This window comes from Conger conger, chromosome 16 (assembly GCF_963514075.1).
Source record: "Conger conger chromosome 16, fConCon1.1, whole genome shotgun sequence".
Taxonomy (NCBI): Eukaryota; Metazoa; Chordata; class Actinopteri; order Anguilliformes; family Congridae; genus Conger; species Conger conger.
The window spans coordinates 21,355,974-21,368,178 of record NC_083775.1 but is presented as its reverse complement, the minus strand read 5'-3'; the positions used below and the strand labels follow the sequence as shown (position 1 = coordinate 21,368,178).

At 45.8% G+C, this 12,205-nt stretch overlaps 1 protein-coding gene across 2 annotated transcripts in view; it reads right to left on the bottom strand.

The window, feature by feature from the left end:
- Positions 1 to 9,443, bottom strand: part of LOC133115226 (myosin-10-like) — a 72,341-nt gene extending 62,898 nt beyond the window's left edge. For both annotated transcript variants that reach the window (XM_061225027.1, XM_061225028.1), the window contains exons 1-2: positions 9,314 to 9,443; positions 5,475 to 5,826 (exon numbers count right to left, since the gene is read on the bottom strand). In XM_061225027.1, the coding sequence (XP_061081011.1) occupies positions 5,475 to 5,816 (342 nt within the window). In that variant the 5' untranslated portion in view covers positions 5,817 to 5,826; positions 9,314 to 9,443. The remainder of the gene's footprint in view (positions 1 to 5,474; positions 5,827 to 9,313) is intronic.
- Between the last annotated feature and the right edge of the window lie 2,762 nt (positions 9,444 to 12,205).

Below are 12,205 nucleotides of genomic sequence, written 5' to 3'. Positions count from 1 at the left end.
GCGTTCCTTGCTTCAAATCCCCAAAATGGGTTTTTAGGGTTTTATCTTCCATTTAAAAAAAACGGGTGAAAATCGGATAAGAAACAACAGCCTTGAAAAAACGGGAAAATCGGATTATAATCACAATACAAATTTCCAGGATAAATCTTTCATTTTATTTTTCAACAGTGACCTTTTTTTTCGCCACAGGCTGTTTTAATGGAACGTTCATACTGTAGTTCCCATTGCAAGAGATCGGACACATTACGCCTGCTAGCGCAACTGCTTCAACGATGTTCACACAGTGACATATACAAGAAATAGGCCTAACATTTGCAGTAATAATGACAAAGCCATTCTAATACAAAGACTAAGGACTCCCGTTTAACCCCTTAAGTCGCACGGCTGGAGTGGGTTTATTTGAACCGAATCCTTTTTTCACTGTGAAATTCAAAAAATCAGCATCGATAAAGGCCAAATAATTAGCAGCAGGAGGACGGGGCCACTCTGGTGCCGGAGCCTCCCTGTTCAGGCCACACACCGGTCTGGAGCGGCTCCTACAGCACTGTACGTGCTCATCCTTCTGGAACACAAGGTGCAAAAACACCTCCCTGCCGAAAACACAACCCCCGCGGCAAACAAAGGCTCCTACCGCTACTGAGGGGGGGGGGGGGGGGGGGGGCAGAGATCCAGGCCTGGAACAGGACCCGTGGGAGGGGGGGCTGCAGACCTGAGTAGCAGGAATGCGCGGTGCCCTGGCGGGGAGCCAGACGGGGCAGACTCTGCTCCCGAGGCTGAGACAGGAGGTCTGTTGTAGCGAGGCCCCGCTGGGACAGCGTTCGGCGGCGCTGGGGAGCAGATCCAGATGTGCTCCACACAATCCGGGGCCGAGGAAGAGGGGGCTTACACGAAAAAAAGCTACCACAAGCCTGCCAAGGTCATAAATTGCACCAGCTACTGTGAGCTACACTCTGGGGACACCGTACCGCCACAATGCATGTAAACAGAGCTCTCCCCCGCCGCCATAATTACTGCCACAGGGCCCTGAGGCCCGTGTTTATGAAAAGAGGCTCTTAAAATGTTTTAGCCATCATTTAAACCCCCCCCCCCCCCTCGAGACCAAAACCTGCTTTTCTGAGACCCAGTTTGCTACGTCTGCCAGGACGCGGGGTGATCAGTTGCAAGTTCATGACCGCTATGGCCAATCAGGCAACTGCCAGATACGTATGGGGTGACCGGTCTGCTCCTCTCCCTCCCATCCCAGCAGGCCCACAGCCAGGACCGGTAGACTTCACCAGAACGTCACGGCCCACCCACATGACCTGCTTCCCCCCATCTCCAGCCAAGCTGTGGTCCACAGCAGGAAGAGAGAGGGCTGAAGTTTTCCGGTCTCATTACGGTCACATGGGCCACAGTGGAGAGAAATTTCAGTTTTATGGGGTTGGGTAGCTTCGCCCTTGGGTGGGTCGCTGAGCCGGAGAAAAACCTCTTCTCAGAATTTTTACAAAAGGGAACATATCTCTCCGTCATCCCCTGTCCAAGAAACGAAAAAGAAAAGACCAGCGGCCTTCCAGTCATTGTACCCAACATTGCCGAAACGGTCTTAGCTGATGAGCAGAGTGCCCCATCGGCGAAAGTGCACAGCCCTCAGACCCAAAGACAGGGCCTCCTCAGCGGTAATCACAGGCCCACTCCATCACGCGCTGCCGTTCCAGCGTCTGAAAAGCCGGAGCCGGGGCCGGGGCCAGCGCAGTGCCATGGTAACGCTGAGCGTGTGGGAAACCGCAGGCTGACCCCAAACAGGGTGGTGCAGTGTGTGTGAAACGCATAGGGAACAGCTGGGAACCGATCACCACGCAGGAACTGCTTCAGCCTTGATCCAGGAGCTCTGAAGATCCTTTCTAAGAATAAGAGCCCACATGTTGTTTAGCCTGCGAGCTAGAAGGCCCTGCAACAGTCTCTTAAACTAGACCAGGGTTCCTGGGGGTTTATATTCTGCTTCTCAACAACTTGTTTTCCAGAAATACGAAGCAGATTCGGATTGAATGAAGTCCAAGATTATGAAAGCTCGTCTGAACAGCAGAGAAATGTGGTCATATCTTTGGTATAGAGACATTTGGCACGTGTGACATACGAGACACCAAGTCAATAAACACGTTCCTGTGCCTGTCATTACCTGAGAATTCCCCTCTGCACTGTAAAGATATCCTACTGAAGTGTAAAGCAGACAGAATGATGGAGAGAAAGAGAGAAAGTGAGAGAAGAGAAAGGGAGACCAAGCCAATTAAGCGACCTAACTTCTTGTTCCGCATTTCCTCCTCATTGATTGTTAAGCTCAGAATGTGTGTACCGATTTTGTGTCGTTTCATGCCAGTACATAACTCACGTCAAAGTGAATGGAGTGGGAGGGAGAGAACAGGTGGTGGCAGGGGTGGAGAGAGAACAGGGCGAAATAACCAGATGATGAGTGTGCTGGAGGAAGCAGAAATGAGGAGGTTGGGGGACAGGGGGAAACTGGCATTGAGCCATTTCTTAATCTGAGGAACGGTCTGAAACAAGGAGCTCTGAAATATGCCAGACATCCAGCCAGCTGCACTGCGGCTTATCAGCAGAGACAAAGAGCCCCACGCAGGACAGGGGCGCAGTCATGACCATGACTCAGCACCCACACACCTCATTTTTAATGAAACACTCAGCCACGATACAGTGCCACGACATTGATTTTGCTGTATCATACCAGCTTTTTCTGTTAAGTGGTTGTTTTTTTTAATGCGTCACAGGCATGCCAGGGCAAAGGGCCTTCATAGGGCAGGGAACAGCAGTGGGGCTCCGGGTGGCGGTGGGAGCATTGGGGCTCCAGGCTGTGTTGGGGAGCGTTGGGGCTCCAGGCTGTGTTGGGGAGTGTTGGGGCTCCAGGCTGTGTTGGGGAGTGTTGGGGCTCCAGGCTGTGTTGGGGAGCGTTGGGGCTCCAGGCTGTATTGGGGAGCGTTGGGGCTCCAGGCTGTGTTGGGGAGCGTTGGGGCTCCAGGCTGTGTTGGGGAGCGTTGGGGCTCCAGGCTGTGTTGGGGAGCGTTGGGGCTCCAGGCTGTGTTGGGGAGCGTTGGGGGTCTAGGCTGTGTTGGGGAGCGTTGGGGCTCCAGGCTGTGTTGGGGAGCATTGGAGATCCAGACAGCATTGAGAGCGTTGGGGCTCCAGGCTGTGCTGGGGCTCCGGGCGGCGTTGGGAGTGGTGGGGCTCCAGGCTGTGTTGGGGAGCGTTGGGGCTCCGGGCTGTATTGGGGAGTGTTGGGGCTCCAGGCTGTGTTGGGAGCGTTGGGGCTCCGGGCGGCGTTGGGGCTCGCTGCAGAAATAGCGCCGCTCTGCTCCGGCCGCAGCCTCCTCCCGCCACCGTCTCAGGTGACCGCCGACCCACATTCTATTCTTGAATGCATGTCACAAACTGGGTCAAGATCACCCAGCCCGCCTTCACGATCTGGGACGGCACCAAAAAAAACAGGTCCCAAACCCCCAGGGGACCGGCGCTGAGGCAGCGGGAGACGGAGAATCAAGCTGACCCATCTCCTGACGTTCGTGGGACGCACGTTCACGTGTTCGCCGATGAAACACAGACCCGTCCTCTGCGACTTTACAGTCATAATCATATGGAAACAGAGTGAAATGCCAAAAGCTTGCTTCAGACTGATCATGTCCTTGGTGATTCACAAAGACCACACTGCACTGCACTGCACTTACCAAGTTATCACAGTCAAGCCGACTCCTTGGAGTCTGTTCAGCAAAACCATCTGAACCGAATTAACGTCAAACTGGAGGGTGTTCACTACAGCCCAGAAATCTAAAGATATACCTACTGGTATACCCAGGACAAAGGGTAAAGTTTAACAGAGAGAAGGGGGGAGGGTGTGGTTGACTGCTGTTCTACCGTGGATCGCTCAGAGGGCACGATCGCCGCGTCTGAAGGGAGCCAGTGTGGCCGCAGGCGATCCAGCGCTCATCTGGACTAAGCAAGCCCTCCAGAGAATGAGGGAAATGTTAAACAGCCGGGAGGGGAGGGGGGGGTCTTTCATTACTTCTCCTGGCCCCTTTATTCATCTTGACGTGATGGCCCCGGCGAGATGAAAGCAACAGTTCTCACATCACAAGCCCCGCAGTGGGCACGCTGTAGCGAAAAAACAAGGCCACCAACATTTCCCCCTCATTAAAATGTGGGTAATTAACGTGAGGAAGTGCAAAAAGGCATGAGAACACACACCCCTCTATTCACGCCACATGGCTCTCTAAGGCCAGGACAGCAAAGTTCCCCTTTCTAATTCCCCGTGTTCTCTAAACTGTATAATAAACTGTGATGTGAATAAACTGTATTCACATCACTTCCATGCCATTTCCCAGTTAGAAAGCAGTTCTTGCAAGACATTTTAAGCCTTTCCCTTTTCGCAGATGAATCCCACAGTGTTCCCAGACAAGCCTCAGACTTCCAGACAGGCCACATGAAAGAGGGGTTAGGAAGCTCAGGAAGAGCAGCGGCGGGGTGTGTGTTTAACTGGGCGAGCCCCGCCGGACGGTCCTGACGGGCTGAAAAACATTAGCTTTCCCTGCAGGGTCAGTGCGCTGCGCACACAAGACCCAGGGGCCGAACAGCTGGCAGAGATCCGGTCCCTGCAGGAGCCCGGTCTCTCATGAGATTAATTTTTTGAGGTACTCACACATTCCAGAGTACTAGCTGGGGTGCGAGGAATAGGGGTTGGGTGGTTTTTTGGGGTACTTGTATAAATAAGGTTGGGATAGCAGAAGGGCAATGGAATGGGTATCGATAAATGCATCCAGGGTACTTACAAATGGATGGGGTGTTTTGGTGAGCACTCACGTAGATGAGGCCGATGTAGGGGTGGGGTGCAGGGATAAGGGCTCTTCAGGGTGCAGGGATAAGGGCTTTTCAGGGTGCAGGGATAAGGGCTTTTCAGGGTGCAGGGATAAGGGCTTTTCAGGGTGCAGGGATAAGGGCTTTTCAGGGTGCAGGGATAATGGCTTTTTGGGGGGCAGGGATAAGGGCTCTTCAGGGTGCAGGGATAATGGCTCTTCAGGGTGCAGGGATAAGGGCTTTTCAGGGTGCAGGGATAATGGCTTTTCAGGGTGCAGGGATAATGGCTTTTTGGGGGGCAGGGATAAGGGCTCTTCAGGGTGCAGGGATAAGGGCTTTTCAGGGTGCCGGGATAAGGGCTTTTCGGGGGGGAAGGGATAAGGGCTTTTTAGGGTGCAGGGATAAGGGCTTTTCAGGGTACAGGGATAAGAGCTTTTCAGGGTGCAAGGATAAGGGCTTTTCGGGGTGCAGGGATAAGGGCTTTTCAGGGTACAGGGATAAGGGCTTTTCGGGGTGCAGGTATAAGGGCTTTTCGGGGTGCAGGGATAAGGGCTTTTCAGGGTACAGAGATAAGGGCTTTTCGGGGTGCAGGTATAAGGGCTTTTCGGGGTGCAGGGATAAGGGCGTTTTGGGGTACTCACATAGATAAGTCCGGAGTAGTACCGGTCCTTCAGGTTGTGCAGCACGGACGCCTCGTTCAGGCAGGTGAGCTCGGCCATGTCCTCCACCTTGCTGAACTTGGGCGGGTTCATCTTCTGGATGTCGTCCTTGTTGACCGTGGCCTTCTTGCCGTTCTCGGCCAGCTCCACCAGCACCTCGTCCCCACGCTCCTCGCGGATGCTGGCCGCCTCGAAGCCGTGCCGCTCCGACGGGATCCACACCAGCTTCTTGGCCGTCCAGTCGGCCTGCGTGGCCGGGTTGTACACCACCGCCCGGTCCACAAACAGGTACCGTTCCGGGTCCTCCTGCCCTCTCTGCGCCATTGCCGGATTCCTGCGCAAGGACGGAGGAGGACACTGATCAGACACAATGTTTCCCTTCACCTGCCTTGAGGGGGCGCTATGCTCCCCAAAGCACTGGTGTGGACTCATGCACAGCACCCCTCATTCTGAAATTGGGCTATGGTCCTGTAAGAAATGTTCAATTAAGCTGCAAAATATGATAAGAATAGGGGAACTGAAAATGTACTTATTAAAGTACATTACTAGCTGACAGGCACTACATTTCTCGACATACTGGGAGCATCACTGTGAAACAGCACTTCACTAGTGCATATCATAAGTATACATCTTGTTCATTTTAGTGGTGCTGGTTAGATTGAACATTTCAAAACCTTTTCCTTTTTGCCCACTCCATTCCCTTTAATCAATACAAACTTATCTTGCTATGGTCATTTAAAAGCTTTCAATTCATAAATGGCCCTACTATCCAGGACAGATAGCTACCCTACCTCCAGAAAGTTCAAATTCTGTGGCAATACCTGCAAGTAAAATTAGTCTACAAATGTCCCAACTGAAGAAAAGCCTTTAAGTTTATTACTATTATAGCAAGTAATAAAGCCAAACCAAAGACACATGTTTGTCTATACATTACGTTAATGACATTTGGCAGACGCTCTTATCCAGAGCGACGTACAGTTGACTACGCAGGAGACAATCCTCCCGTTGAGCAATGCAGGGTTAAGGGCCTTGCTCAAGGGCCCAAAAGCTGTGCGGATCCCATTGTGGCTACGCCGACCTTGTGTGTCCCAGTCATGTACCTTAACCACTACGCTACAGGCCGGCGTCTTGTTGGTTAATCTTTGATGAGGCTACATGCCCACCCAAGAGAAATCCCTCCCTTTCTAGCTAATTATGTGCTAACCAGCAGCACACATTGACAATCACAGCCCGATTTCCCGAAAGACTGTCGAGTGCAGCAAAGGGAAACTCGGCCCTGATCAATATTACTGATCCTCCTCCTCCTCATTTCATTATACTTTAAATGTATGTGCTTGTAGACTAATGCCTGTCTGGGTTTTCTAGAAATTGCCATGACATGAGGGGAGTTTGTGATGCACTGCAGAACTGTTAGCCCCTTCCATTTTACCATCGAGGACAAGTACTTTGACAGTAAACCAATTGGCATTCATCCAGAAAAAAAAGTTACCCCGCATGTAAAGCGTGCAGTCTCTTTTCAATGTTTTATTGCATTTTAAAAGTATAAAATCTGATTTTATATCCATCATTTTATTTTGATACATTTTTGGAATCAGTAATTAACATTTATTTTAATACACATGGGGTACATCTGTATTAAAATGTACTTTGTTACTATAGTATTTTGCCCAGCACTGCCTGTCCTGTTACACACACAAGTTAATCTGACACATGCATATGCATTCTGTAACAAAGCTGTCAAACTATCCCACTTTAAACTACAATCTACAATCTCGTTTTGCAATAAATGCAAAAGCCTCTCACCCTGCATACAGGCTTGTGTCCCTACATCCCTGGACCGGGTCATTAATGGATTGGCAACAAAACAACAGCGATATTGACTGTTACAATCGGTCAGCCCTCCAAAACAAAATCACCGGTGGCAATTAATTTACAATAACAGGCTTTGTTTCCCAAAACCAGAACAGCCGACACACATGCAAGCTGACACACAAGACTACAAAAACGGAAAGGCTGACGCATCACACGGATTAGGACGGATACATGAAATGTACTGTTGCATGACCTGGGGAGTTTAAATAATTATTGTCCATCTGTTGCCTAGCACCTGTTCGCAAAGAATTTCATGGACAAGGAACCTTGCACAAACACATTCATTTCTTTATCAAATGAATGATTAATACATTTAAACGACAATTAACTCATTAAAACACCCATTTAATCGTTTTAAGGATTTTTATTAAGACAACATAATTATACAATTACATGTGTAATGTCGACCAAGAAACAGTCGATAGCCATAACCGTTGAATCTTAAACCGTACATCAAAAATAAGTAAAAGCCCGTTATTAGCTACTATGCGTTTCAAAAGCCACTATAATGAAGTGGTTATACGTGAAATGCAGTTGCCTGCCAGCACTGTACATCACCAGAGGTATATGTGAGCGAGGCAGCAAGAGAAGGCGTAACATGCGTGACACAATATTCTTCGACTGCACATCTAATCTAGTCGCGCTGTATAGTGGTGAGGCGTCTGAAACCATGGTGCTAACTTAACTGTGCATAAACAAATGTAACATTCTCCTGCAACATAAAGGTTGCAAAAAGGTTTACAAAAAGTATATCTGAGCTGGAGCGTAACTTACGGTTTAGAATCATGTGTTCGCGGTGTTAACGTTAGCCAACAAAAAGCCAAGTGAGTGGTCACTTCAGCGTCATAGTTAACATAACATCAGATTTTGATATGCAACTGTCCACACTCGACTTGAAGACTTTTTTTACTCACTGCTAATAGATTATTGCGTTTAATTTGACCTCACATTAGACTAGCTAGTTTAAAAAAACAACGCAAGTACTCCCATGTTACAGAGTAGCGTTGAGCCAAACTGAAGGGTTAATGCATGGTTACTGCACTGCATGGTGTCCGTGCGCCTCCGCAGATACACCCAACAAGCGTATTCAATGGCTTGGGCTAGCTAGCTGGATGCCTGACTTGCTAGCGCAGTTGCATATAAAGTAGAAAACACAACCAAAACTATCAGTAAACCAGATGAGCTGTAATTTAATATCGAACTTATATTAAGCGAATGGCTTGGCAATCTTGTTCTTAATCTGTCCTACTATAAGATGGCTAGCAATAGTTACTGTTTGAATATAGGAATGTTATAATTTTAGCTTTATTTCCAGCTCCAGCAAGCAAACCAGCAAGCGACAGATATTAATATGATAGAAGTCATCCATCTCTCAGCACAGAAAGTGTAACGTTTGCTAGTTATTATTTTCATAAAAGAATAAAGACGCAGCTTATCTTGTCAGGCAGGTGTCATTAGGAACATTAGCCCGCTAGCTCATTAGTAATATTATTGCAAATCGCCCTCAGAAAAGCGTTAACTTAGCTAACGTTATATCAATCTACTCAAATAGGTACGTTAACGCGTGAAATCACATGAAACTAGCCAGCTAGCCAGAAAAACGTTAGGCAACCATCGCTTCTCAAATATACAATTCCCCATTGCCATAATGGTTTTGCTACAGTCTAGGCATAGCCAACTCAATATAACAGTTAAAAAAACTAAGTTTAATTCAAAATATTATTAGACAGGTAGACAGCTACCCACATTTTACGATAAATTCCATATTGCGCAAACCACCAATAGCTAATGAGTTGTGCCTGCTAGCTAGCTAGTGGAAGGCAAGCTTGACCTCCACCGTTGAACAGTTGCAAATCCGTTAGCCGGAGAGCTACACAGCTAACGTTAGGTCTTGTTTCTTGTTGCTCATAAAATGAACTGCTAGTGGGCAAGAATCATTAACAACTTACCAGTTGCCGTCTACGAAGAAACAAGGTCAACTTTTCCGACAGAGTTCCCTCTAAAATTAAAATGTATTTAGCGCAGTTAACAAAATCCTTCTTCCAGCAACTCTCATCCAACCTCCTGCGCCAGTGATATTCCTCCAATACGACCTGGCCCCTCCTCAGTCCTCAATTGAATCAACTCGACCACTGTTATTCCCGCCTTCCAATGTGTGCGCGCACAAAGAAATGCAGATCATATAATGATCCCAATTCATGACTATAACAGCGACTTGATAAATTAATTCTGAAATATTTTAGTGGTGTTTACAAACTTTTGGTGATATTGGTTCATTGCAATTATTCATTCAATTATACTGGCTACATGACTCATACTAAATGCTTAGCAAGCAGACGTGGTCAAGAGGTTCAGCTGTTTTCCAGAGCAAATGTCAGAATGGAGAAGAAATGTGATCTAAGTGACTTTGACTGTGGAATGATTGTTGGTGCCAGACAGGGTGGCTTGAGTATCTCAGAAAGTACTGATCTCTCTGGATTTTCACACACAACAGTCTCTAGACTCAGCAGATAATGGTGCGAATAACAAAAAACATTCAGTGAGCAGTAGTTCTGGAGGCAGAAATGCATTGTTAATGAGAGAGGTCAGACAAGAAGGGTCAGACTGGTTGAAGCTGAAAGGTGACTAACACAAATAAGCATGCATTACAACAGTGGTATGCAGAAGAGCATCTCTGAACACATAATGCGTCAAAACTCTAAGTGGACGGGCTACAGGCTACAGCAGCAGAATAATTAATAAATCTAATAAATACCTAATAATGCGGTCCCTGAGTGTGATGATATGATGACATTGTGATTTATTATTGGCACCCTTGATAAATATGCTCAAAAATACAGTACTGTGCAGAAGTCTTAGGCACCCTAGACTTTATTATTTATGTATGTTTGTGTGTGTGTGTGTGTGTGTGTGTGTGTGTGTGTGTTAGTATAAAAGAACACATTTGAGATTTCCAAATATTCATTTTACAAAATATTTAATTTTACAGAGACATTTTTGTATTTAATTTAAAAAAGTAACATATTACTGGAAGCAATTGACTACTTTTTACATAAAAACTTGATCACGGCTGTCTGAAATCAGAAGCAAGCAGCCAACCAAAGTCAGCAGAAGAACTGTGGCAAGTTCTCCAACATGCTAGGTACAACCTCCCTGCTGATTGTCTTGTAGAACTGCAGGACAGCGTTGGCTATCTCAGAGAAGTGATGCAGTTTTAATGGCAAGGGTGGTCACAAAAAATATTGATTTGATTCTGCCAAATTACTAAAATGTAATGTAACATGTGTAGTATGTTAATCTAGGGCCTTTCATTGAAATTTTTTTGAAAGAATCTTATCTGTACAGAATGTTATACAGATGCCTAACACTTTTGCACAGTACTGTACTGTAAACTACTAATACTGACATTATTTATTTCCCCCCCAACTTATTAATAATTCAGTGAAATCAGATAATTCAGTGAAATTTCAGATAATACACTTATTTCCCCATAAAACAGGTTTCACAATTATTGGCAGCCCTGGTTTAATAAATTGTGCAACCACCCTGCGTCTTTTTCAAAAATTTGTGATAAGGTCAGAGAACATATTTGGAGGGATTTATAACAATTAATCCATGCAGGATTTTCAAGGTCAGTGATATCTTTGTGCTTATGGACTGGAAGCTATTTTCACTTAACCATTTCTACATGGATTAATGTTTGGGGTCATTGTGCTGTTGGAAAATTCACCTTCAACCAAGCCTCCTAGCAGAGACAACCATATTTTCTTTGTGGTGCCAATAATCTTGATACCTACAGTTACAGTATGGTTTTCAGAAAGAAATGAGAATACTTAATCAAAAGCATTGAAACATGATAATGAATACATTTAAATAAATGTATAGTTTAAGTTTAAAATGACAATAAATTACAACAGCAGGTGAAAACTCAATATTGCACTTTAAATTACATTAGTCGTTTATAATTATACCTTGTAGAAACTGTTTAAACAAACAAAACATCTACATAATAGCCTATAATATCCGCACATCTTATACATTTAGTTTAGATAGGCACGTTTGACAAACCGCTCTTCTTTCTGTCTTTCAGAGCCTGTCCAATATTCGTTTAATTTTCAGTGAATATTTGTGCAATAACGGCCTCTACCGTCCAAAATTAGACACGATCTCCACAAAGAGTAGTACTGACTTGGATGGGCAAGGCGTGGGACGCTCTAAAAAGTTTAGCTTACTGTTCATATCAGCAATTCTGCTAACAGGATAATATTTCAAGCAGCAAGTACTCTTAGCCCGTCAAGGTAATTTTACGCCCTGTTCACTTCACTTCAAATTGAACAATTATGGCAGGCGATGGACAGGCTTATGACCGGACGACAAGAGCAAATTAAATGAATGGATTTAAAAGAAATAAAAACTTGTTATAACGATGTTATAACTGAGTTCTTTTTACTTTCAGCTCCAAAATTTTCCTTTCATCGGGAGTCGGGACAGTTTCTGGTTGAACGTTCACATGGTACACAAGTTGTAAAAATGTAACTTGCCACCAGATGGCAGCACAACATTAATGCTCGAAAAAAAAGGATTGGCGTCAAATTAAGTAAAATTAAATTAATGGATTGAAAAATGCCGATACTGTTCCATGAGATGTTTCAGTTCATTTGGCGAATTGATTGAACTGGAAATTAAATTAACTACATTACCCTCAAGCACAACATGTTCTCAAAGATATTCTTCCAGAGCACAATGGAATATACAGTTCATGTAAATAAAAAAAAACGATTTCATTGAAATTCACAAATATTTATAGTGTTGTAATAAAACTTGACATGGTTGCTAAGTAA